The 27,419-nt window shown below is 41.9% G+C and overlaps 1 protein-coding gene across 1 annotated transcript; it reads left to right on the top strand.

Annotated features, from left to right (window-relative positions):
- On the top strand, positions 1-21,736 carry LOC134628861 (E3 ubiquitin/ISG15 ligase TRIM25-like). Its single transcript, XM_063475652.1, has 9 exons — positions 1-658; positions 1,887-1,982; positions 13,686-13,766; positions 13,897-14,049; positions 15,549-15,708; positions 16,784-16,822; positions 17,672-17,746; positions 19,834-19,950; positions 21,054-21,736. Exons 1-9 carry the CDS (start codon positions 59-61, stop codon positions 21,590-21,592), a joined length of 1,860 nt encoding a protein of 619 aa, XP_063331722.1. The 5' UTR covers positions 1-58; the 3' UTR covers positions 21,593-21,736.
- Positions 21,737-27,419: the final 5,683 nt, after the last annotated feature.

The raw sequence follows: 27,419 nt of genomic DNA, 5'->3' as shown, positions 1-27,419 counted from the left end.
CGGAGTGATCGGACAGCTCAGAGCCGATCCGGGGAAGTGGACGGAGCCGACCGCTGAGATGGCTCAGGCGAATATCTCGGTGACGGAGAGCCAGTTCAGGTGTCCCATCTGCCTGGACATCTTGAAGGACCCGGTGTCTATCCCCTGCGGACACACCTACTGCATGGCATGCATCAACAGCTACTGGGACCGGGTGGACTCGGGTCAGTTCAGCTGCCCTCAGTGCCGGGACACGTTCAGCCCTCGGCCGGTGCTGCGGAGGAACACGGTGCTCGCCGAGGTTCTCGGCAAACTCAAGCTGAATGAGATTGACACAGCGCCGGAGGTCTACCTGGGGGGAGTCGGGGAAGTTCCCTGCGACTTCTGCACGGCGGAGAGTAAAATGAGGGCGGACAAGTCGTGCCTGGTGTGCCTGGCGTCTTTCTGCAAGCTTCACGTCCTGCCGCACCGTGAGGTCGGTACTTTGCGACGCCACAAGTTGGTGCCAGCGGTGGAATGTGTGGCGGAGAAGCTGTGCGCTCAGCACCGCCTGGGGCTGGAGCCCGAGGGGAGCGGCTCCGAGGCAGGGGCTTCGGTGGAGTGGAGCGGGTACTGCCTGCTGTGCCAGGCCGACCAGGAGGAAGCGCGCAGTGTGGAAGCGCAGAGAGCCAGGAGACAGGTACTGCTGAGAGAAACTCTGAGTATTTTATAATACAGCACAGAGTTAAGACTCTCACATTAAGTCAGGATACCCCGAAAAGTGTGGAGGGGGGTGGGGAATCTGACCCTCAGCGGGAAAGATCCACATAAAATTTCTGTTCACTTCCAAAAAGAAAAACATTGTTCGATCAAACAAACAGGAAATCCTTGCTTCTTCTCTTTTCTTACAAATAAACTTTGTAGTGTTGAACTGAACTTACAGAATCCCCACAAAATTTACTGCAGATAATAAGCTGCTAAGTACGACTTTAGTATGTAGGAAGAGTCCAAACAAGAGTGAAATCGATTAATTAAATAGATTTAGATTTATAACTATTGCACTGTAAGGACACCTTACAGTAGCAGTTGGCTGAGGTGATGCCACAGAAGTTAAATCATGCAAAATTATGTCTCAGTACCTGGACAGAGAAGATAAAACACACTCTGTTCTGTGCCAAACACCATCAGAAATAATAGCTGCACTATTTGTCCTGGCTTCAGATTTAATCTATAATCATTAAGTTAGACCTTTGCTTGCAGACGGTGCTCACAGCTTCTCTTAATGCTTTCCAACTTTTTGGATAGCAACTACAATAAAATCTTCTCTCTTTTTTTTTTTTTTTTACATTTTAAAATAAGCAGCACCAATGCATCCATACTTTATAGTTAAACCTGAGCATAATGAGCATACATGTCCTTTCATTATGTTTGCAAATAATTTGATTTGTTAGGTTTAGGAAAATCCTAACAGTGTAGTTTGTCGGTTCCTAAACCCAACCCAACTGCACTGAAAACAACCGTTATTAATATCAGTTTCACCTTTATCATAGCCATCCACATGATGTTTGTGGGTGTGCTGTGGGGTATTTTATTAGCAATTTCCAAAGACATAAACATCAGCTGCAATTTACAGTAACCATCCAGATAATTTTCAATGATGGTTTGCAAGCCAACTAATAATTAGTTAGTAATTACCTCTCAGTTTAGCATTTATTAATGGTGTTGCTTATGAACAGTAATCAGTCTTTTAAAAGATAAGGCACTTGTATAACAGCTGTGTTATATGAGATATTTTACGAGCTTTCACCACACGGATAGTAATTCACCCGAATGCAGTAAATATGCTCATGTCAAATATCTGAATGGATGTCTTATTCTCTAATTGTTTGTCTCTCCATTCTCCATCTGTTTCTCTGTTTGTCTGTCAGCTCCAGCTCCAGGAGTCTCAGAGGATGGTCCAGGGGAGGATACGGACCGGAGAGAGAGAGCTGCAGGAGTTTCAGCAGAACTTGGAGTCTCTCAAGGTGACAAAAACACAAACACACCCAGTATGTCTTAATGATTCTGTGGCCTGTGGGTAGTTCTTGGTACTGGGAAATGAGCTGGTACAACAGGAATTTACCTGGAAAATGTTAGCTGTTGTCACCCAACACTTGTACCTCAGCTTCTCTTACAGAAAGGACAGACTCGTAGACACACCTCTGTCACCGATCAGTAGAAAACTGCTCATTGGGTACATGTAAATGTATGTATCATGGTAATTGGGCTATTAATAGCCTTAAAAGATTACTTTTCAAGTAGTAAATGTAATTGTTACAGGACGTCTTTTTAAAGTTAATGACTGGCCGACCAGATGTAACCTAGAACACAATGTCCATAGTTGTCTAGTACTTGTGGTGTATCGCACTAATTAACAGAAACAAACTAATCCATCAGCCTCTAACACTGGCTTGCTGAAACTTTTGATCACTCTTCTGTGATAAATGTCTTCATTTTTCTGGGCTTTGGCTCTCGTGCTCCCACCTGTGGATGATCTAACATGCCTAGGACCATTACCATTGTTGAAAGTTCCACTAGAGTCTCAATTTCAAATTCAAATTTCAGACATGCCTTCAAGCTTTCTTCAAGCAGTTTGATATGATGCCGATAGTTTTCTAGCTCACCATCCGTTGACATGGCAACAAACCCCAAAGTATGACATTTCCACCACCATGCTTCACAGCAGGTGTAACTTCCACTGGCACATCAGCTCTTGGGCTGAATTTGCTGGAGCAACCAGTCGAATATAAAATTAACGCTGACATCTGTTTGAAATCTATGCAACTTACACTCACTGGACACTTTATTAAGGACACCTTGCTTGTAACAGGTTGGACCAAGTTTTACCTTCAGAACTGCTCTAGTTCTCCATGGCATAGTTTTGAAAAGGTGCTGCTCTGTTGGCTGCACATCCATGACGTGAATCACCCCAAAAATGCTAGTTTTCATTGGCTATACTCATTTTTTCTCACAACACCGTGTTGCAGAGCGTGATGTGAGATGGAAACCTGCTCAGTCCTCTTTGTGTTTTTAACACTGTAATGTTTCATGACACTGACATTGAAATGAGTGTAGAGAGAGAAAGGTGGAAAGCCATTAAGAGTCAATCAATTCAAAGGGAGACAGGAAACCATTGGAAAGATGCTGAAACAGACACTGTGAAATAACTCTGTGCTCTCCTTTACTTCTTTCTGTTCAGACTTTTGTATAACCGGAGGTCTGTCCACTCATTTTTCTGTTTGTTTTTACAAAATCCTGTAAACTAATGATTCATATGCTCTATAATGACACTGAGTCTGCTTTAAATGAGAATTATGTGGGTTTTGAAATTCCTACTAATAATTTAATATTTGTCTTTTTTCAATTTCAGCTACTTGTTTTACATTCAGTATTTTTAATGTATCCTGCTTTTTAAAAAATTACCTGTAATTCAAGTATCAGTTGTATATTTTGAGTTCACTGTGACTGACCAACTCTTTTGTTTTAACGTTAAGTTATTTACAGCTGTAAAAAAAATAAATACACGCATAAGCTCTCTTTTAAAATTAGTCAAATTTTATTTTAACTGTTTGTGAATTTCTCTCAGGTTATCATAGTTAAGTTGCATGTAGTTATTGTTATTATGCAATGTAGGCAAGACTCACGCAAATTCTTCCCCTGCACACAAACATCCTGCCCTCCGGGGATCGTGTTAGTTCCAAGTACAGTGCCAATTTGTTTTCTAGTTTCTCTGACACCCTTTCAGACTTCCAGGAAAGCTGTTTCTCCTCCCTCCCCCGAGCATCGTCTCCTTCCATCCACTCTTGGGAAGTCACTCTATCCGCTCACAGTAACCTCAGACAGATACCCTGTCATCTTGGCTTGTTGCTCTGGAGGTTGAAATCGTAATCATGTGATTCTGGTTAGTTTGCCTGTTATATAAGCAAATTAAAAATATTTTTTTCAATTGTCAGACCTCCTAAAAATAATAATTAAAATGGCAAATTACATTTATTTTCATGTGGATGAAAAATCAAACAAACTTCAAACTGTAGCAAATCTGAGTGCTTAAACGTGCAGGATGTTAAATGTTTATATTTAGTGTATTTTTACTCATAAAACCTACAAAGAACTAAATGGGAAAATTTTTCGTTCTGTCCCAAAAGGTTGAAATCTAAACTTCCCACATATCCACAATGTAGTTTTGTAATTTAACAAATATAAAGTGTAATATTCTCTTTAAAGTACTGAATTGGTCAACATTTTTTGCAGTGAATATACTGGGATAACATTTTCACCATATACACATAAAGAAAAAAAAGTCCATAAATTGAGTACTGTGTAATACTGCATTGCTCCGATGTGATTTTGGTCCATTCTTCCACACAAGCTGTCTTCTGATCTTAAAAGTCCACCATCATTTCATCTTCAGCATCCTGGTTGATGGCAGCAGATTCTTGTCTCTGTACATTGCTCCATTTATCCTTCCTATATGAAGTCTGCCAGTGTCATATGTTGAAAAACAGCCCCACACCATGATGTTCCTACCACCAGGCTTCATTGTTGGTGTTTTATGGGGTGATATGCAGTGCCACAATGCTCTGTGAATGTTCAAGTTGTCATTACCTGTAGTTTTTAACCCTAATATGTGGCTACATACTACAGACTGTGTATAAAAGATGGACCTAACCACAGCTAGGCAATGATGGCCACCTTATGTCCATAACAAACCTGTTGGTGTGTGATTTCCACATTACGAAGCCTCAACATTAGATATAAAAGTTACTATACTGGGTGAACTAAGTAATGCAAGCAAACTGCATCCGTAAATCGTGCATATTTCATGCACAGTCACAAATAAATGCTAATTGATGCCAAATAACAGACTAATAAAACACTGTAATTTCACTCACCATGCCCAAGCACTCAGGGAGACACCAACACTAAAATAGACGAGGTCTATTTTCAAATTACCAAAGGTGACGCCTAACTGATGGCTGCTAGCTTCTTCTGGGCGTGCCATCAATCAAAGCTACCTCGCCTTATTACGCCCTAAAAAATTCCAAACAAGTTAGTAACACAAAAATTCACTTACCATACAGTTATAGTAAAGGTGAAATTGATATAGACGTTAAATAAAGTGTTTGCACTAGGCCATAGACCTGTCAGTGTCATTACTAAAGTTGGACATTTTAACATGGGAGTCTCAGTGGATTCACTTTTGGAGGAAGCCTCATTTTGGCTACTTGAGGAACTTTTTTTTTTTTTTTAACCTGTCCCGTTTGGTTCTTTTGCCATCAGAATTATTGTCTAAAGGCGAAGAAAGATGCCCAACGGATTTACTTTACCAAATGGACCATCCCAGCCTTGCCGTAATGGTCCATTTGATTCAACTTTTTATTGTTTATTTTATTTTCACTTGCTGAATACGGGACAGACTTGACTGGAGGAGAGAATGTGGAGAAAGAAAGAGGGAAAGAAAAAAACCTGAGAAGAGGGACGGGGAAAAAGGGCAAAAAACAAAAACCAACAGAATAAGCAGACAAAAAATTCATATATCGATCACCTGGATCACCTGTTGAGAAAGAAAAAAGAAAGCAAGCAGAAGAAAACGAGAGTAATAAACAAGATCACAATGATATATGAGAATATGACAGTAAATACTAAATATTAAACATTATTGTGCAGCACGTGAGATCGACAGCGCACAGTGTGCTTTGAGGTAGGAGCCAAAAAGGGTGTAATTTGTGTGTGTGATCACCCGTGTGTACACCTGTGAGCATGAACGCGCTTGTTTTTAAAAGGTTCCTTCATGTAATGATCTGCTAGAGGGTGTGGGGGGCCACTGCCCCGACCTCCAGGGCATGAAGCAGGTATGGAGGAGATCAAGACTCCAGACATCCAGAGGCCCCCAGAACACAAGAGACCAAGGAAGACCAACAGAGGGGCAGCCGCGCCACTATCCCAGAAAGAGCTGAGGGGAGTCCCAGATGAGGGGTCACTCAGCAGCCGCGGAGCAGAAGCCAGGGGGGGTTGCAGTGACGTGCCCGTGAGCTCCGCCGGCAGCCAGCTGTGCCTGAGTGGCCGAGCCCCGGGCCGTGAGGCCGAGGGCACCCCATCCCCAAAGTGGCCCGAGCGAGCCCCAGGCTCCAGGCCCCAATAAGCAGCCGCCAAGGAGTGAGCCGGTGGGTACCTGGGCGCCCACCCCCGGAGACAGAGAACCACCAACGCACCGATGTCTGAGGGCGTCCGCCACCGGCAGGGGAAGTGGTGGGGGCAGATGGGCCTCCAAACCTTGGAGGGCCTGAGATGTCCTCAGAGAGGTGGCGTCTGATACCCAACCTGACATATAGACACAGACAAACAGGCACACACAGATACAAACATCTATTCCCACCCTCATGCTTTCATATACAATTGCTCAACACTCACCCAACGTGGAGACAGACATAGAGAGACGCTGTACACACAATCACACTCCCCAAGCGTACTCTAAGCCCCGAGTCTAGGTACCCTTGCCCCTGGAGGGGGAAACTGCACCCAGACTCAGGTGGTGTAACCCTTTTCCCTGCGGTGGGGAGAAGCAGACCGCCCCGACTCCGCAGCAGCAGGGAGGCCCCATACACCAGACCCCAGTCGGACGGCCAACTCCTCCTCCTAGCCCCCCTGCTCCAGCAGGCCGCAGAGAACGGGGGTGTAGGAAGACTCCAAACCTCCCTCCACCCGCTCATATGTACTGTTGATGTATGTGTGTTCTAAGGTGCATTTAAAACCCAGGAGGGCATGGAGCCACCTGCCAGAGCAGCAGGTAAGCATATAGCCCCTCCTGCTAGCCCTCAATGTCTACATGTATTTAAAATTGAGAGGTGGGCAACGACGCCAGGGGTGAGGTGTACACCCTGATGGTAGTTTGGAATCCGTGTAGCGTGCCCACCTCCAAGATCCTATATGTATGTGTAATGAGAGTGTGAGTAATGTGAATGTCTAAGTTGTGAGATAAAATTGAGGCACAGGCAGCCAGAAGGGGACAGAGGGGGGGGATGTCTCCTCTGCACCCTGGTGACACACCCCTACCCCAAGGCCCTGCATGTGTGGGTGATTGTGGTGGAGCGGGAAGAGGGAGGCCGCTGGAGATGGGGAGGGAAGGAAGGGAGGGGCAAGTGACCCCTCCCTGGGGCCAGCTCCCCCGCTGACCCCAGTAGGCACCCCCATGCTGTGCAACCCGCCAGGGAAAGGGGGCCCAGGCCCATCCGGACCGGGGCCCAGTGCAGCAGCGCCCCCCGGCCCCACAGAGCCCGGGACAATTCACCTGACCCCACCACAGAGAAAACTGCACCCACCCCATCATCCACTCATCTTCCAGACTACACAAGACAATAGACGCCCAGGCTGAGATCTTCCTCCACCACTCCTGTATCTCCCCCTCCTGCAGAGAGAGTTCCTGAAGAGAGGAAAGCTCCTGCAAGATGTGACAACCTCCCCCACCAGTTGAAGAGCCCCCCAGGTGGCTCGATGCACCGGCGGCACCCCGCGCCAGGGCCGGGCCCCCATACACCCACCCGCCCACAACCTCGGCAACACACCAACCAGGACCCAAGCCCCTGAGGCCCGGCCAGGGCCCCAGCCCAGAGACGGAGCGCCCCCAGAACCTCACGCCCATCCTGGACCCACCCAGGGGCAGCCAGGCTACCAGGTCAGTAACCCACGTCCGTCAGCACAGACCCTCCCCTAGCCCCGCTGCACGCAGCCACGAGGAAACCGTCACCTAAGAGCCAACAGAGCCCCTAATTGGCCATGACCGCTACCCCGGGTTGAGCCCCCCAAGGAAGATGCTCCTGGGGAACCCCCCGACGCCCTAAGCCTGTCCCTACCCCCACACCAATCACAACAGTGAAGGTGGGACCAACCTATGGCCCCCCACCCCCACTAGGTGATGGAGCTGATCAAAGGAGCCCAGAGCAATTGATCTGATGTGGTGGCAGAGGCTGTATCAAGACTAATGTAATCTAATAGATAATTTCTATATTGGTTAGAATTAAGATTATTTTTATTTTTCCAGTTCATGAGGACTGTTTTCTTGGCTATGCATAGGGCAGTGAAAACCATATGGGCTATATTCTTTTCCGTAGTGACATTATCTAAGCTGCCCAACAAACATACTAAAGGAGAAGTTGGAATGTTACATTTCAGACACTTTGATAAGTCTTCACATATCTCACGCCAAAACTTCTGAACTGGTGGACAGAACCAAAGAGCGTGGATATAATTGTCCGGTGAATTGGTTTGGCAGTGTGAGCAGTTGTTGGTAGACGTAAAGCCCATCTTGAACATCCGATGACCTGTATAGTGCACTCTATGTAGTATTTTGTATTGAATTAATTGAAGACTGGGATTTCTAATTAAATGAAAGGTTTTTAAGCAAATCTGAGACCAGAAGTTTTGGTCTAAGTTAACTGATAAATCCGCTTCCCATTTTGCAATAGGAAGTGATATTGATTCATCTGTTTTAGAAAGCATTCTGTATATTTTGGATAGTAATTTGGGGGTTTTAAGAGTAAGAAATTGAACCACACTTGGTGGTGTTTGTAGTTCAACTTGACCCGGTTTAAATCTCTTTTTTACTATGGATTTAATTTGTTGATATTCTAAAAATCTTTTCTTGTTGATCCCATATTGTGTAACTAGTCTGTCAAATGAAATAAATTCTGTTCCTTCTAGTATATGTTCTAAATATTTGATTCCTTTACTACTCCAATCTGAAAAGTTTATCATATTATTGTTTTGTAATATGTCAGGGTTGTTCCAGATAGGTGTACGTTTGCATGGGATTAATGGAGACTCTGTCAACTTCAGAAACTCCCACCACGCTGTCAGAGAGGAGCTGATGTTGACGCTTTTGAAGCATTCATGTCGTTGGATGTTTGAGCTGATAAACGGTAGATCTGAAATCTCTAGATTATTGCAAAGTGCTTGTTCTACATCTAGCCAAGGTTCATCTAAGAGGGTATGTTTTTGCCATCCTGAGATAAACTGAAGCCTGTTGGCCAAGAAGTAGTGCTGAAAGTTAGGTAGTTCTAATCCTCCTTTATCCTTGGTCTTTTGTAGTGTTTTTAAGCTTATACGTGGGGGCTTATTTTTCCAAAGGAATTTGGACATATATGAATCTAGAGATCTGAACCAATCTTGCGGCGGTTTAGTTGGGATCATTGAGAATAAATAATTTATTTTTGGTAATACCATCATTTTTATAGCGGCAACCCTTCCCATGAGTGATATGGGTAGACATTTCCACCTAGCCAGATCACCTTCTACTTTCTTTAAAAGTGGGATATGGTTTAATTTAGTTAGATCTGCAAGCTTGGGAGAAACATTAATACCTAAATATTTTATATTTCCCGATTGCAGTGGAGTAGAAGAGGAATTATGGAAGGAGCAATTAATCGGAAGGACTGTAGATTTTGACCAGTTAATTGAGTAATCTGATATTCTTGCAAAAGAGTTTATCAGTTCAATCACCCCAGAGATATTGGTTTGTGAATTTTGGAGAAAGAGTAACACATCATCCGCATAAAGGCTGATTTTATGTTCCACGTTCTTGCATTTTATGCCCTTAATTACTGAATTCTGTCTAATTGCTGCTGCTAGTGGTTCGATAAAAATTGCAAACAGTGAAGGGGAGAGTGGGCATCCCTGCCTGGTGCCCCTCAGGAGACAGAAGCTGGAGGATGTCTGGTCATTTGTTCTGACACAAGCTGTTGGGGAATTATATAATATTTTTAACCAGTTGATGAAAGAAGATCCAAAACCAAATTTGTGTAAAGTTGCAAATAGAAATTTCCAGTTAACTCTGTCAAACGCTTTTTCTGCATCTAGAGAAAATATTGTAGTTTCAAGGTTTTTACTGTATGAGTAGTCTATCAAATTAAGTAATCTACGTGTATTTGTTGATGAGTGCCTACCTTTTATGAAACCAGTTTGGTCAGGATGAATTAAGAGGGGGGTTATTTTCTCTAGTCTCTTTGAGAGAGCTTTGCAAATTATTTTAAGGTCTACATTTATAAGGGATATTGGACGATAGCTTGAGGGATATACAGGGTCTTTGCCTGGTTTTAGCAGGAGATTAATGTTTGCAGAATTCATATTTGGTGGAAGTCTGCCATTTTCTTTGATTTCCAACAACGTTCTGTAAAAAACTGGTGCTAGAATCGTCCAGAATTCTTTGTAGAATTCTGCAGGAAAGCCGTCTGGACCTGGAGCCTTATTATTGGGCATATTTATCAGGGCTTCCTGGAGTTCACCTGGCGTCAGTGGCGAATCCAGTGCCATTGCTTGAGTGTCTAATAATTTTGGGAGAGTTATGTTGTCTAAAAACTGATCAATTTCCTTTTTAGATGGGTTTATTTGTGGTGAATACAACGTTTTATAGAAATCCCTGAAAATGTTGTTTATTTGTTTCGGTTCATATATTGTGTTCCCAGATGAATCTTGAACAGCACATATAGTTGTTTTTTCTTTATTTATTTTTAGCTGGTTTGCTAGAAATTGACCGGATTTATTACTATGTTCATAATTTTGTAAGCGTAGTCTTTGTACTAAGAATTTTGTTTTTTTATCAATTATCTCATTTAATTCTAGTTTTGTTTTGCGTATTTTGTTCAATGTTTCCTGATCTTGGTGGGACGCGTAGGCTTCTTCTAGTGATTTGATGGTTTTTTCTAATTCCTGAATATTTTTGTTTTCTTTTTTCTTTTTATGTGATGAGAAAGAAATTATTTTACCTCTCATCACGGCTTTCCCTGCTTCCCATAAAACAGAAGCTGATGTTCCGGGAGTGTCATTAAAGTCTAAATATGAAGTCCACTCTTTTTAAAATATTTAATAAAGTCTTCATCTTTAAGCAGTGATGTATTAAATCTCCAGTTTTTACTTGGCGTAGTATTATTCTTGTGCATTAGTGTTAAAGATACAGGAGCATGATCGCTGACAGCTATAGGGTGAATCTCAGTGTCTGAAATGTCACTCAGCAGTGAGCTGCTGACCAAAAAATAATCCAGACGAGAGTAGGAGTGATGAACATGTGAGAAAAAAGTATATTCCTTACTGGTGGGGTGAAGGGAGCGCTATGCATCGCAAAGACCAAAGTCGCTCATATACTGTTTGATTATATTTGTGGACTGCCAATTACGCTGAGTTCCTGCTGTATTGAGCCTATCCATTTCTTCATTTAGTCCAAGGTTGAGGTCGCCTCCAAGAACAAGTGTGCCATCTAAGTGTTCAGAGAGTGCACTGAAAAAACTGTGAAAGAATGAGGGATCATCAACATTTGGACCATATACACTTACAATACATAGCTTTTTATCAAGTATAGATAGTTTAATGATTAGGAATCTGCCCTCTGGATCTATAACTGTATCGAGTACTGTGAAATTAATATTTTTATGTATTAAAATTGCTACTCCCCTTTGTCTAGAATTATAACAAGCTGAGAACACATTAGGAAACTCAGGTGTTTTAAGTTCATTCGAACCTCTAAGAGGTCTGTGGGTCTCTTGTAAAAGGACAACATCTGCCTGTAGTTTTTTGAGTTGGTTAAATATTTTTAACCTCTTTTCTCTGGAGCCAGCTCCATTTACATTCCATGTAACGAATCTCAGTGCACCCATAGATGTCTGTGTATAACTAGGGGTGTATGCTGTGTGTGTCGCTTAGACAGGTGGAGAGAATACATCACTTGTTCATAAATAAAGAGAGGGAGAGAGAGAAAAAGTGTGTGGCGAGATGCTCCCTGAGTCTGACTATGTGTTTGCATATTTACTAAGATGAGTACGCTTGGCTTAAATGTGTGTATCCTATACAACTGTGTGCGCTGTCTGAGTGATGTAAATGTGCTGCCGTTGAGCGCATGACTGTGCGTGATCGTGCTGTGCGTATGTGTCGAAATAAAGGATGTTGTTTGTGGATGAGTGTGGAAGCAGGTGATCGAAGCAGTGAAAGAAAGAAAAAAGAAAGAAACCAAGGACAAGGGTGAGCAGCATAAAAGCAAGAGGGAAAAGGAGAGAAGAAAAAACAAGAAGAGAGAAAAAAAAAAAAAAAAAAAAAAAAAAAACCGGAAACATTCTAATCAAACCATTGACGGAGAGTGATGGTGTTAATACTGCTATGATATCACACCTAAGATGCGATTTGATACTGGTAAGTTAAACAGATGTTAATGCAAGTTAGTGTGAGTGGATGGGGAAAGGGTGTAGCGGATTCTTATCTGGTGTGAAGTTAATACAGCCACGGAGTGATGTCGGGGTCGCGGTGGAGCTGTCCGTCCACGTACAGCCGGTCCACAGCGATGACAGCGCGGGAGCCCTTCTGGATGAAGCCGCGTCGGATTGGGAAGAGGACCCTGCGTCGTTCCAGGATCTCTTTGGGGAACTGGTCGTTCACGCTGAAGTCCGTTCCTTTTAATTCCCTGCCGCGGCTTTTCACATGTTCCTTTTGTTTGAAGTGGCCGAATTTGGCCACGATAGGACGTGGTCTCCCGGCCGTAGCCCGAATGGGGCCGAGGCGATGCACCCTATCGAAGACGATGTTCTTCACCGTGTCCTCCGGCAGCTTCAGGTGGTTTTTGATGAAGCTTTTTACCGTGGCCTCCGCGTCCTCTCCAGCGGCTTCTGGAATACCAGAAAATACCAGGTTATCACGCATGCTACGAGCTTGTAGATCAATAACTGTTTCTTTTATTTTTTTATTTTCTCTATTGAGCTGGGTAACATTTTCTGTGAGACATTTCACCGACTCCCTTAGCGTGGCATTTTCAGCAGCGAGCGTTTCCACCTGCTGCTGGCTGAACTCCAGGGATTCTCGCAAGCATTTAAATTCCCGGTGAAGAATCTCCACCAAGGACAGCCTTGCGTCGAAGCTGGACAATCGCTTGTCGATTGACTCCAGTATGTCGGCAATATCTTTGCCGGCTGGCGATGTTGTGCCGGGGGAATCTGCCGGGCGAAGTCTTTTCGACGATGGCGTCTCAGATTTGGCCGGGGAAGATGCACTCTGGGCCTTCTTCATCACGAGATCCTGAAAGCACTGATCAATGTAATCTTGGAGAGCCTCTAAACTCTCCCCGTTGTTCTCCAGGGTGTTGGAGATTATTAAGACAAATATTGTTAGTTATAAGACAATTGATAAGTGTATTTGGTAATACTGAAGCTTAAAGGAATTTGTACAAATCTAAACTACCATTTGCTTAATTTTCCGCCAAAATCTCCGGCGTCTGACGTCAGTTACAACATGAGTCGCTTACCTTGTCCGTCACTTCCGTCACTTACCTCTCTTCCGTCACTAAAAAAAAAAAAAAAAAAAAAAAAGGCTACTTGAGGAACTGCTTTTTTTGGCGTAATTTGTCGTCACCAAAGTTTTCCACTTGTTAATTACCCATATAATTGTGTTCATTGTAAGAAAGGTTGTATGCCTGGATGAAACTACAATAAGCATGTCTGAAACACTGTGAAATAAGAATTTTTCTCACTCCTAATGTAGAGAGTGAGGCCATTTGAAATGACATGGGTTTCTTTTTGAAGTATGTCATGAAGATATGTCTGTTAATATATCATAAGGCTGTTGAGGATGCCATTAAAGAGTTTTCCAGAAGATTGCATTCTCTGCTTTATGCCGTCTTTAAATACATGCTCTGTTCTACTCTAATGTGCGTCTTTTAGGTGTCGGCGTCTGCTGTTCTGGAGGATAGTGAGGCTCTGTTTGCTGATATGGCACTATGCCTGGAGAAAACCAAGGCGGAGGTGAGTAGCAGGAGCTAGAAGCATAAGTTCTAATATTGCCAGTATTTGCAACAGTAGCAGCTCTGAGGAGAATAATGTGAAACGTTCACGGTTTTGTAAGGGAATTAAATCTTCTGCTTGTGTGCTGTAGGCCCGAGCGAGGCTGGAAGCGAAAGAGCGCGCAATCGTGGCGAGAGCTGAAAGTGACATAGAGCTGATGGAGAAGGACCTGGAGGAGCTGAGGAGGCGAGACGAGGAGATCAGCCAGCTGCTGCAGTCTAAGGATAATGCTCATTTCTTACAGGTGAGGATGAACGCAGTTTGCTGGTTACAAAGGGAAGGAAGTTTGTTACATTACTACATAAGTTTGTTAATGGAAAGACACTAGGTCGGCTTAAAAGTCATTCTTTAATATCACTTACTTATATACTTACTTAAAGGAGACCTGTTATATGTTTCCTTATTTTCTGTCATATGCTGACATTAAAGATGGCTAAACTTGATAATCATGAGGGACACATACATACATGTGATCTTTGTGAGGCAAAAAAGATTTCAGACTGCCCTAAACGTTCAGTTCCCGAAATATTTTTCTTTACTTGTGGTCCTCTATGATGTCACTGAGATCAAATATAGTCATCTAAGGCACACAGCTCTGGCTATGAGCACAGAAGCCCCTCCCATTACCTACCAAACCTTTTGTTTCTGAGTCTCAACCAATCAAAAAGAAGAAAGCTTAAAAAGAAGGTGACCATACAGGGAAAGGAGCTTAAACAGACAAGACAGAAAAGAATTTGGGTAGCTGCACCAAGGCCTAATATGAGATGCATACACTGCTCAAAAAAAAAAAATCAGACCTCAGTGAAGCAAACAACTCACGATGGATATTCTTACTGATATGGATTCGATAATTTGTTAGGAATCAAAAGATGCCACATCATTTAAAGGAAATGAAAAGACACATCAAAAATCAAAATGAACAAATAATGAGGCAGGTTAGTCCATTTTGCTAAAATTTAATTGCAGCAACTCAAAGTAGTACTCAGTAGTTTGTTAGGCCCTCACGCGCTTGTATGCATGTTTTTGGCAACTCCAATACAGTCCTTACTCACCACCTGTCTTTCACAGCAAACTGAAACAGACGTTGTAGGGTCACTGGACACAATCCCATGCGCATCATGAACGTGCAGGTGCAAGTGTTCGGTTCATTGGTAAAGTTATAGAACTTTGTAATTCCATGACGGGTGAGAACAAACTGATAAAATATTAACCTAACGTCAGAGTAAAAGAAAGAAAAGACTTCATTCTCACATTTGAGACACTGGGGCTATCAGATGTTCTCAATTCTTTCCAGAAAATCATCAATTATCCAAACGGCTGCTGATTAATTATCTGTTATTGGCTCATCAATTAAAACAGAATTGGTTGCTGCTGTGCTTTAAAGGACACCTCCACATCGTCCACTTTTACTCTCGATTGTTCTCACTCAGAAAAATTGAATCATTAGCAGCTCTTGTATTGGATACTCACCCATTACCGTTAATGCATCCTGGAGGACATAAGAACTCACCTGAGTGGGTACTTAGAAAGATCCAGTCATTAGTGTGTGAACGAGTTATGAGCAGGAAGAACGGATGAAAGGAGAGAATGAGTCAGCAGTGGCTAGTGGAAAAAGACGGCAACTGCCTAAGTGTTATTTTCAAATTTAATTGTACAAGGAATTGAGTGTGGAGGGTGGGGGGAAAGGCAGGCCAAATCTGCAGCGCCTGGAGTATAGTTTCCACTCTTTTCTCATCGGCTCAGGCCACCCAGCTGCTCTGCATGCCTTTCGCCACTGGTCGGCACTCCGGCACCCTCAGCCTGCCCACGGAGGCCTTCAGTGGTGCCAGGAGAGCACTGTGCCACCTCCGTAGCCACATAGAGGAGGTCTGCAGGGAGGAGGTCGACAAGATCACCCCCGCAGGTAGGTAGCACCACCTGGACTCAGGATGAGCTTCAAAGACGCTAACACCAACTCGCAGTTAGGGATGGGAATTGATAAGAATTTAGCAATTCCATTATCAATATGACTTATCAATTCTCAATGGCTCTCAATGAGAATATCAAAGATTACATTCATGAGAATTAATAACATGCCGAGTGGTCAAATGTTTGTGCATGTTGGAGGTATTTCTCCTCTTTGTTGTGATCAGTGTTGGCGTCATTACTCAAAAAAAGTAAATAAAAACAGTTATTACAGATATTACACAGAGCAATTTTCTAAAAAGTAACAACGTACGTTACTTAATTACACCCAGGAGAAAGACATTTGCTATACTACTCGTTACGTTCCTTTCATGTTACTTTGTAAAATGACCTGAAACACTGTCAACAATATAAACCTACAGCCCCACACACCAACACAGATCCCTATCCTGATGAGCACGCACGTGATCTTTCTCTTAGTATTTTGGTGTCAACACAAAGCTGACAGCACAAATCAAAGATGAAAACCAGCACAAAGAGACTTTAAAGCAGTCGACACAGGAGTTCTGCTTTAGAAACATGAACAGGTAGAAACAGGGGCTGCAGCCTGACTGCTCATCAGTTTGTTACCTGTTGAAGTTCAGCAGCGGCTGACTTCACAGCAAATGATGGCTCACTTTATCACAGTGCTGGGCTGGGTCAGCATTTACTCTGGGCTCTTGGTTAGCTTAGCGTTAGCATTCTGTCTTTGCAGGTGCTTGCTAAGAGCCAAAGTTGTAATGTAATGTCCATATCCACGCCAAAGACTGCACCACTATTTTCCTCCTCCGACACACGAACTGAAATCAGCTGGTCGTAGTGAGAGTGCAAGGGGGATCGATAGGCAGGAAGATTCCAAGGAACTGGCCTACTGGGAACCGGTTTTTGTAGAGAACCGGTTCTCGATTCCCATCCCTACTCACAGTCTCTATTTGGATCAAATCACAAGTCCATTTATGGATTCAAAATACATATATTAGTTGTATGTGCACTGTGTTATTATTATTATTATTGTTGTTATTTTTCTCTTCCAGTTAATGATAACTACAAATCTGGTGGAGAGCATGTAAAAAGTAAGCACAACAAACACGACACACACAAACACGCACAGTCAAAGCTCAGGGTGACCCGTTTGTACCAGGTTTTCCATGACCTTTAACACTGAGTGGAATTGTTAATTACTGATGCTGAAGAGGTCCAGGATGAGCTCCTCTCTATTCTAATCTGTTCATTTTGGTGTAATTGGAAGAAGCATCGTCCACATTATATTAGGGGGTTAGCACAAAGATAGTGGAGCTAATTAAGACAATCTCCTGATGTGATTAAGGGATTGTAGTGTGGATCCATCAGTCCTCAAGTTTCTGCAGTAGTCTACATATTATAGAAAATATTTCATTGCTGTAAAAAGTGTGAAACAGGTTTCTTGCAGCAAAACCATTACATTAAAATTCAGTGTGTTAAATACGTTGCAGCTGTTTATGGACAAACTTCAGACATTTTTATGTATTTATGTACATTTAAATGTAAAAACAAAGAATTACGTGATTTTTTTATTTTTTTTTACCTGATTTTTGTTTCTGAGAAAAATGAGATCCACATATGAGGACATTCACGTTAACTTTCGATAGAACAGTGACAGTGTAGCGTCCTCGTAAGTGGATATCAGGCCCTTGTAGAGCAAAATTTGGTATTTTGGTCTACACAACCCAAAATGTGTAGTCAACATATGTGGACGCCAGGTCCTAGGAGGTTAAATTGGGTTTTTGTGGGGGTTTTATGTGCTCAGAGGGGATGTTTGTTTCTTTTTTCTTTTAATGGAAACTCTCCAAATTTGTGAATTTGACTGAGTGGCATGTTGTTTGTTGTGACATTATTTCAAATCAAATATCATTCATACCATTCATATCTGTTGTATTGGGGAGGTGGCCGAATTCACAGTGCGGTGAACTCCAAACCTCAGCAAATGCAACTGTCTACAGGGCAACATGCGACCAGGGGTAAGTGGAAAAAAGATAATGTAATATAAAATAATGTAGTAATACTTACTTTGTGTACAAAAAAATCAGTCTCTCACATTTTTCTGGAGGAATTTTGGCTCACACTTCTTTACAATGTTGCTTCAGTTCATTACACAGCATTTCAGTCAGGTCGACTTGGCCATCGAAACATCCTGATTCTTTTATTTTGAAGCTGCTGAACATGACCTGACATATGACTTTAGATTACTTTGGTATAAAGAGGAGACTGCGAGGTGCCCGGCTCCAGTGGCTGCAAAACAAGCCCAAATCATCACACCTCCACCCCCATGCCTGGCAGTTAGTGTGGGGTGTTTGTACTCATATGCTCTGGCTGGTTTCCTCCAAATGTGGTGCTCTGCATTTTGGCCAAACTCTGTGGTCTCATCTATCCACAGGACATTGTTCCACAAGTCTTGTAGTTCGTTCAAATGCAGCTTTACTGTGCTGCCATGTTTTTGAGAGAAAAGAGGTTTTCTCTCAAAAACTTTTTCAAATAAAAAGCCTTGTTCAGTATTTTTTCTAATTGTGCTGTCATAAACTTTAACATTTAACATGCTTTTAAAAAAGGCCTTTAAAATCTGCTCACATTTGCTGATGATCAGCAAATCAAGTGATTTGATTAGCAGCACCTGGCTGCTACTCACCATCCCTATAGAAACAATAAGCATGCACTTAGTATTTCACCAGGCTGCATAGTGTCATATGAAATGTTTCTTTTCATATGACTATAATTTAATGTAATAAATATGATATATCCAAATGACATGAGATGGCTGCCTCTCCCGGATCCTGGTTCTGTTGGACGTCTCTTTCTGTTAAAAGTGAGTTTTTCTTTCCCATTGTTACCAAGCGTTTCCTCATAGGGGATCGCCTTATTTGGGGGGTTCTCTCTGTAATACTTTGGGGAGGAGACTGTTGCTGTGAATTGGTGCTATATGAATAATACTGAACTGAAATGCACTGCTTTGGTGTGCGCTCCCCAGTTTGGGAGATTTCTGTTGCCTCCTCTTGAATATCAAGGGACTTGCCTTGTTTTACTCAGTGCATCAGAGAAATACAATTATAACCCAGGTACCTGTGAAGTGACGTGTGATAAGAGGCTTACTCTCATGACAACAACAGGGTGTTAAAATTAATGGCATAGCTAGCTGCACACTTCCTTTGATTGTCAGATATTGTTAGCCGAAAGGAAGCAGGTCCCACAAGAAGCCTCAACAATAAGCTTTGTGTAATTTTTAAGTAACCAGATCATGATTCAAGGAAAGCGACATTACAAGTGTTATCTCCAGTTTCACTGCATTACAGAGAAAGGTCTGCATCAGATGGATAACAAAGGAAAATGTATCACAGTGGAGATTTTAATGACTTACCATTCCACCACCATGCTACTCGGTGGCACGTTGGTAGGTTGGATAGCACTGTTTGAACCCTGCTTGAAGTGTACAATAAGTGCTGTGTGAATGTGTTGTGCTTTTGGAATCAATAAAACTAGAAAGGCACTTTTAAAAGGGCTTTTAAAGTGCATAACATTACATAAGTTGAAATAAGTACAAGGTAGTGTATAGAGTTTAGCAGTGCAGACTGTCCTGCAACGCTTAATTAGATTTTCATTAAATTCTTAGGTTCTGTAAGGCGGTACAATCTAACATGGTTACAGTCTGATTCTGTTTGTTCAGAAATCAAAAATGTGTATCCCAGAGTCAACCTAATCATGGTGTGTTCATTATTAACATGTTACAAATTTAACAAATGCCATTAAAGGTTAAGTTACGTGTTCAATAACTACCTTCCAACCAAGCCACCCACTCTTGGTACTGCTGAACCTTGGACAGCGACGGTCAGCCATCATGATAAAGGGCCAACAGCATGAAAACGCTGATTCTAAGTTACTAAACTGCGTGTAAACATGTTTCCTATTTCTGTTTAAGCTGGTTTAAAATACAAAGAAATGATTCCATTTGTCAACTTGAAAACTTTTGTGGTGTTCCCAACGTGCTATTCAAAAATCATTCAACATAAGCAAAAGAAGATAAAAAATGTTTTATTGATACAATTTTGTTCAGCAGGCACTTTTCTGTTTTTTGTTTTTTTTTGTCTCGTTGAAGCAGTGCCAGTGTCGTTCCCGCTGTCCTCTCTGTCTCTGCAGGCGCCTGATCAGAGGATGAGGGCAGCTTTCCTCAGGTGTAAGTATATCATCTTTTTTCCCATAAGTATGACTGAGAAGCACGCTTTTTTCCTTTTTTTAGTGCCTTTTTTAGTCCCTGGTACACCCATTGAGAGCAAGCACCCTGATTGTCATTACCCATCTTTCTCTGCTTTGTCACCTCTTTTCTCTCAGTCATTGCTTTTTGTTCTGCGTCCTCCTAATTGACCAGATAATAAGAATCCTGCTGGGAAATCTGAAACCTCAGTCTAGATGCTCATCAATGATGGATGGCCATCATACTGTATTTATGACTTCCTGGTCTATCATTAAGATCAGCACCGTGTTCCAACACGACTGAGCTGCTGACACAATGACAGCATTACCAGCACCTTGTCAGGGTTTAATAATTCATTTGGTCAGTGTCTGTGTGTCGTTTGTGTCCACTGTGCCAAAAAGTCAACTGAAATACTGCAAGGCTTAACGTCAGTGGGAAAACCTCTACAACCTGACAGAGTAGACAACAGCTGGTTCAGTTCTCTGCTAATTTAGGAAGATAATAGCAAGTTTTCTCCTGATGCCAACTTTATTCTGACTTTATAAGAGGAGGAAAATCAAATGGAGAATAGGGAGAATTAGAATGCAGCTGGTTGGTATGGCATCATGACCATCTTGGCGTTTTGAAAACAGATTTGATCAGCAAGCGATGGATCTTACTGTGAAACTGTTCTCATTGGCTAGGGACTTGTCAATCACAGGTTGTTAGCTAATGGAAATATCTCCCTTTCTAATAAACAGAATGCCCAAAATTATTAAGATGAAACTGAAATGAATTGCTCATCAGGAAGTTGTTTACAAAGGTCAGACCTGAGACACCTTTACTTCCAGACTTCTATAGAATGCTTAAATTGGCTTCACGTTTCAGAATTTAAAGTTTTATGCATCAGTTACCCTCAAAAACCCACTCCTCTGCTTAACAGAAAAATGTTCTGTAGTGTTATGGCCACCTGACGAGTCGTAACATTTCAATCCTTTTCAATTTTAAATCCTTAGTGAACTATATTTGCAATCCAACTGTTTCATTCAGAGCCTTTTTGGTGGCTAACTGTTAGTTTTTTTTTTCTTTCTGTTTCCTTGCTCTAGTTTCGTGCCATCTGACCTTTGACCCCGAGACAGCTCATCCTACCTTGGTTCTCCTGGAGGGGCCCCAGGGTGCTCATTGTGGCGAGGAGCCACAGCCCTACCAGCCTCATCCACAGCGCTTTGACTCAGTGGCGCAAGTCCTGTGCAGGGAGGGCCAGTTTGGTGGTGCCAGCTACTGGGAGGTGGAGTGGAGAGGAGGTGGGTGGATTGACATAGGCGTCACCTACCGTGGGATCGGGCGCAAAGGTGGCGGGAAGCCCTGCCTGCTTGGGCGCAACGAGCACTCTTGGCGGCTGAGGTGTAGTCATGCTGGATATGCTGCATGGCACGATAACCGCAAGACCACGGTCGCTGCACCGCCCTCCCCCAGGATCGGCGTGTTTCTGGAGCGCCAGAAAGGAGCTTTGTCCTTTTACAGCATCTTGGACTCCATGGTGCTCCTGCACACTTTCCATTGTTCGTTCTCTCAGCCGCTATACCCCGCCTTCCGTTTGGATCTGGACTCAACTCTTCTCATCTGCCCTCATGAGGGAAGCTAACTATGCCCCCATGTTTTTCCAGGACGTGTCATTTATCTTCTGGAGGAAAGGGCTGTTCGCTCTGCCAATCGATATAATGAGTGAGTGGTGGGGAAACTGCACTTTTCTTTGTAATTCTCTTTGACTGTAATATTCTCTTTGATAACTGCCAGGTTGAGCTGCAGAATTGCATAATTTTTTTAACAGCATGCATGTTTTTTACAGTGTACTTTATGTCGTATCTTTACATAAAAGCCCATGTGTCATCATTTAAACCAGATACACACAGGTTAATAAATATACACATATATAAACTGATGCTTTCAGCAAATTGAAAAATATATCCTCAAGTTGGATTTTATGCTAGCTTTAAAAGACTGCAAAAGTTGTGTAGTGCTGAAAATCACTTGGTTCCCACAGCTAATTTGCTAACTGGCAACAGGTCATAGACAGGGGGTTCATCACATTGTGAAAGACTGTTTGAGCAAATATTTAAACAAGAAAACAGTTTCTCAGAAATGGGAAAGAATTTATGGTCCATAATAAGCCGTTATCATGGGTGATTTCCACATCTGTAAAAGCACCATTATTGTTGGCTGGTACATGCAAGTTTGGGGTCGACACACGCTTTCAAAGCCAATATTTTCAGGGAAGTCTGTGCTTATTTAAAGGTACAGTAAGTGGATTTTTAATGTTATTTATTAGAAAAATAGTGTACTCAAAAATATACATAGATCAGTCAGTGATTATGCCGTCCAACAAATTGATGCATTCTTATAAACTTTAAGTGAATCCATTAAAAATACATAGGAGCATGCGTCGGTTTGTGGAAGGCACCATGTTGCCCACCATCTACAGTACAGTAGCTGAGTTGGACATCAACGTTCCACCTAATTGTGTTTCATGTACATGACTATAGACCGGCCAAATACATAATACACCTTACAACTTTGTATTTTACAGTTCCTTCAAACTATATCTGACTATTTAACATTTGAACATGTACATTTTTATCATTTTGTCTTTTTCTTTCTTTACCTCTCCTCACTCATTTCTAGCTTATCCTGTTCCTTCTTACCTTAACCCCATCTCCTGAACTGAAGTTAGGGTTCTAAATTAGAACTTCTAATGTGCATAATCATGCTAATTTACGATATTGTCACAATTACTTATTGTTACCAACAAGCCAGCTAAACAACAACTGCTATTTACAAGTTAACATTAGGAAAGTGTTTATCACTTTCCCTGTGATAAACACTTTGTTTCAGAGTATCCCATTGTATCAGAGTTTACTTGCTAGGTGTCCAAGTCCAACATAATGCCAGCTAACAGCAGCTAACAACGGTAAAAAAAAAAGCAGTGCTTCTCAGCAGCTCACAGAGGTTAGCTTCACTGACTTATCGGCTCGAATCGTAGTCCTTTCACAAAACTTTACAGCATCTACCAGAGTAAACAGCATATTGATAGCTAAATGTCGAACGGCTGTGGTCAGAGGTGATTCGTGTGTCAAAAAAAAGTACTGCAAAACACATATTCATTGTTTAATTCCCGATTTATTGCTAATTGAAAAGTGTTTGTCCACCAGCAGGCACTGTAGCTGGGATTATTACACTTGAATTGAGATGAGTAAGTAATCAGAGCTCAGTTGACTGCAATTTACTGACATCGGGTGGTGAGATTTTACACACTCTACCTTTAAGTAAGACACTGCCAGACCACATGAGTACTGTTGAACAGGTTATATGATGTGTCCCAAAAAAATGAGAGAATATTTGATTATAGAGCATCAGGTCTGGAACACCGTGATAAATATTCCTCAGTCTTGACTTTGTGTTGCTAGCATCAAATTTAAAATGACTATTTTTTTTACTTTTTTTTTTTTTTTTACTTTTAATTGGATGATGACATGGATGAGTTACTATGAGTTAACATACAATTATAAATATGCTCAAATTTTGTAATATTTTTGAACATTTTTTGTGTTTTTGCCTCTGTGACAGATGTTTACTGGGAAAAAGCCATATTCACAGATTTGCTGAGCAATGGAGTTTAAAAAGAAGAACCATACACTTCAGCGTGTTTGTAGAAATCAAGTTTATTTGACTGGAAACATGTGAGACAGTGTTTCCCACAGATTCTAAATCAGCAATAGAGAAATATTCATTGGTTTCTCCTCCCTTTGTGTTTGATGTTATTTTCATAGGGTTGCACATTTATAGGAGTCAAAGGTTATTTTTTTCCCATTATCAGTTATAATAATGTGACATGGGAAACCTCTGGGCATTTTTTTAAATTAAATCTGCAGAAGTGACCTCAGCTTCAGATAAATTAAACTTTGTTAGCAAGTCATTTTCTTTGGGTAATGTTTTTCATGTTTTTTCAAGCAAGTGCAAGAGTCTGTACATGTTGCATTGCATTAATATTAAATTAATCAATAGTTTAATATGTTAAAAAATGCTTACAGAATTCTGTTGGGAAAAGTTGTAGCACTATAAATATGGATGCTTATAATGATAATGGTACACTTGTACAATTTCTTAAGGTACTCAATGGGCAGATTGTCCCACTTCTTGTGTGTTTAGCCTGAGGTCTGTCTCATCATCCTTGAATGATTCTGTAATGTTGACATTAAGACTCTGTGAAAACCATACTGGCTGTTTATCTTGCTGCTGGAGACAGCTCTTTATGACTTTGGTCAAATATTTAGGGTCAGTAAAGTGCTCCAGAGGAAAACTGGGACTAATTGTGAGCCTTTCCTTGTGGTACTGTCAACAAACAAACAATCAAAAGATCCAAGTGCCTCAAACATTTGCACAGAATGACACTTGCTATCATTGCAGCACTTTGATTGCTTCTAAGTCTATGATTATAACTTTTATCTAAGCAACTCAGATTCTATCAAATCACATAAATATCGATCTCATTCATTTTTATTGATGTAGCGCCAAATCACAACATTCGGCTCAAGGTACTTCGCACTGTAAGTTAACACCCCACGTTAATACAGAGAAAACCCAACAATCACATGACCCTCTATGAGCAAGCACTTTGTGACAGTGAGAAGGAAAAAATCCCTTTTAACAGGAAGACATATCCAGCATCCGAACCCTTGAGTTGGTTCGGGGTGAGTGGAGGATGACGGAACAAAAAGAAAAAACTGTGGAAGAGAGCCATTCAGTGAAAAAAAAGACTTTCTGTGATTTTAAAACTGTGGGGTGACAGGAAAAAGACCATGTCATGGCTGGGGGAACTCCAGGCCTCAAGGGCCGGTGTCCTGCAGGTTTTAGATGTGTCCTTGATCCAACACAGCTGATTTAAATGGCTAAATTATGTCCTCAACATGTCTTGAAGTTCTCCAGAGGCCTGGTAATGAACTAATCATTTGATTCAGGTGTGTTGACCCAGGGTGATATCTGAAACCTGCAGGACACAGGCCCTTGAAGCCTGGAGTTCCCCACCCCTGACTTAGAGGGTTGTTTTCTTTTTAAAAGGCACTTTTGCAGAGGATTATGATCACCTGACCAGACACTGTGTAGGGCCTTCAAACCAAACAATTGAAGAACCTCAGAATGCAACACAACCTCACAGGTAGAGATAAATAAATGTGTATATATATCATTCACTGAGCTATTAGAAAATATTTACAGGTTTTTTTTAACATGGAGTGCACTATTCCACAAGCTGTAGGCCTGTATCATGAAGTCTGTAAAATAAGCATCCTTATGTATGTTTGTCTACCCGCTGTGCTTCTGGTACTGTTATTGTTTATGTGACTTATATATGTTGTCTTACCAAATATGAGTTATTCCTTTCACTCAGCTCACAAAAAACTAATCCATCAGGGTCTAAACTTGCAGTGAGTTTTTCTTAATAGTGAAAGGATTGTTAATACTTGTTAAAATGATTTATTTCGGATGCTTCTTGTATTTTTTTTCCTTCTTGTTGTGCAATAAACTCTATATTTTATGATTTTCCTCCCTAATAAAATGGCTTGACCTTTACTTAAAACCCAATTTTCACATATTGAGAAGTTGGCTGAAGCAGGGTGGTGCAGTGGCCGGTCAGATATCAAGCGCTGAGAGTGGATCTTTGGTCCTATGTGCAGCTCTGTCCACTCTCAGCTGTTCCAGGATTGCTAAAGACACTGCCCTGCAAAGCAATAACACAAGAAAGTCATCATTTTAACACAAAAACAGCATTTCCATTGTTGGTAGCCCTTTTAAACCCAACATATTCACATGATAACTATTAATAAACTTAAACCTACAGTGCTGCTGGCACAGGATTTGGGATGGGTACCGGTATCCGGCGCCATTATGGCACCGGTTCTGACATAAATGGTAGTAACCAGACCAAAAAGCAGCGCACATTTGGGTGCTTTTTTTTTTCCTGAGATGTCATACACTTTGGATTCTAGCCAATCATTTTACCTTTCCAAGCGTAGTAGGCGGGCCCAGGTACGTACGTTCTTTTAGAGCAGAGCTACAGATTAAAAATGCCCAAGGCGAAGCGGTCAAAAGTCTGGCTGTACTTCACAGCAAAAGATGCAAACTCAGCAGCCTGCAACAAGTGCTTTAAGCTGATACTGTGATACTGTCAAAGGAGGGAACACCTCGAAACAGATGAAACACCTGGCGACGCATAGCGTTTTTTTTAAAACCCGAGAAATGCACCGTATTTGACACCTTGCTGCAAGACCTCACACCGAGCACATCTACTGCAGGTGTGGTGCCTGTAAGGTGAACCAGCAAACACCATCGTAGTTACATGCGACTCTCTTCTTGTTTGATGGCAGATACTCCCTTCACCCTGGCCGAAAAGGCTAAAATGACCAAAGAAAAAGTGGAAAACAGCTAAACATGAGAGGTTTTTGGACAAAGCTTGTGTTTTTTCCATTGTTTAAGCACTGCTTCCAGCCAAGAGTGATACCATATATGCCCTATAGCTGCAGAAAAGGCTAACATTGTTATCTTTTTACAAAAAAACAGCTAAACATGAGAGGTTTTTGGACAAAGTTTGTGTTCTCCATTCTTTAAGCACCGGTTCGAGCACCATTTAAGCACCTGCACCGTTTCAAAAGTACCGGGTTGGCACCGGTATCAGATAAAACCTAAACGATACCCATCCCTACACAGGATGATGATTCATACCAACGGTCATGTATAAAGAGACAAATGGAACATTCTGCAGCCTTTATGTACCCTTGGTTGCTCCTTGGTTAAGTGCATGTGATAGAACTATATGAATGAAATGCAAAGTTAATTTATGTTACTCCTTTTTACTGCCAATAATCTGTGCAGTTTCAGGTGAGCTCTTTGTTCCCTCTGAACAATACCACCTTCACCTTCAGTAGCACCTTACAGTATTCTGACTGGCTGCATCACCACCTGGTACGGCAGCTGTAATGCTCTGGACCGCAAAGCTCTGCAGAGGGTGGTGAGATCAGCACAGCGCATCACCAGGACTAAACTGCCAGCCACTCATTCTCTCCCCCTCCCTCTCCTGTTTCTACTTCAATCATGAAATAACACCAGGTTCTTTTTTTTACGTAGCTGACAGCTGGTAACTGTGCAGGGGAGGGTCTAGCAAACTTTTGCCAGGGGGGCCAGGTAGGGCATTAACAGGGAAAGGGGGCACAAAGAAATACTTTTCTTTCTTATTCTCATTTAAAATATCTAGCTTTTAAAATATAATTATCTGAATCTTACAACAAAAGATTGATAGATTGATACATATATACCATCAAAACAGTGTTCATCACTGTCACAACAGCATTTGTTTGCATTCAAAGGCTTTATGATTTTTCCAATAATGGTGGGCTGGTCTCTAGTCAAAATGTCCGGGCCAA

This window comes from Pelmatolapia mariae, linkage group LG6, assembly GCF_036321145.2.
Source record: "Pelmatolapia mariae isolate MD_Pm_ZW linkage group LG6, Pm_UMD_F_2, whole genome shotgun sequence".
In the NCBI taxonomy this organism is placed as follows: Eukaryota; Metazoa; Chordata; class Actinopteri; order Cichliformes; family Cichlidae; genus Pelmatolapia; species Pelmatolapia mariae.
The sequence above is the reverse complement of the archived record's forward strand: the minus strand, read 5'-3'. Positions and strand labels throughout refer to the sequence as shown.

What these genes read in the sequence shown, in the direction of transcription:
- LOC134628861 (XM_063475652.1), top strand. Translation starts at nt 59, where the DNA reads ATGGCTCAGGCGAATATCTCGGTGACGGAGAGCCAGTTCAGGTGTCCC. An exon ending in TGGAGAAAACCAAGGCGGAG is followed by an intron (nt 13,767 to 13,896) that starts GTGAGTAGCAGG and finishes TGTGTGCTGTAG; the next exon opens with GCCCGAGCGAGGCTGGAAGC. An exon ending in GAGGGCAGCTTTCCTCAGGT is followed by an intron (nt 19,951 to 21,053) that starts GTAAGTATATCA and finishes TCCTTGCTCTAG; the next exon opens with TTTCGTGCCATCTGACCTTT.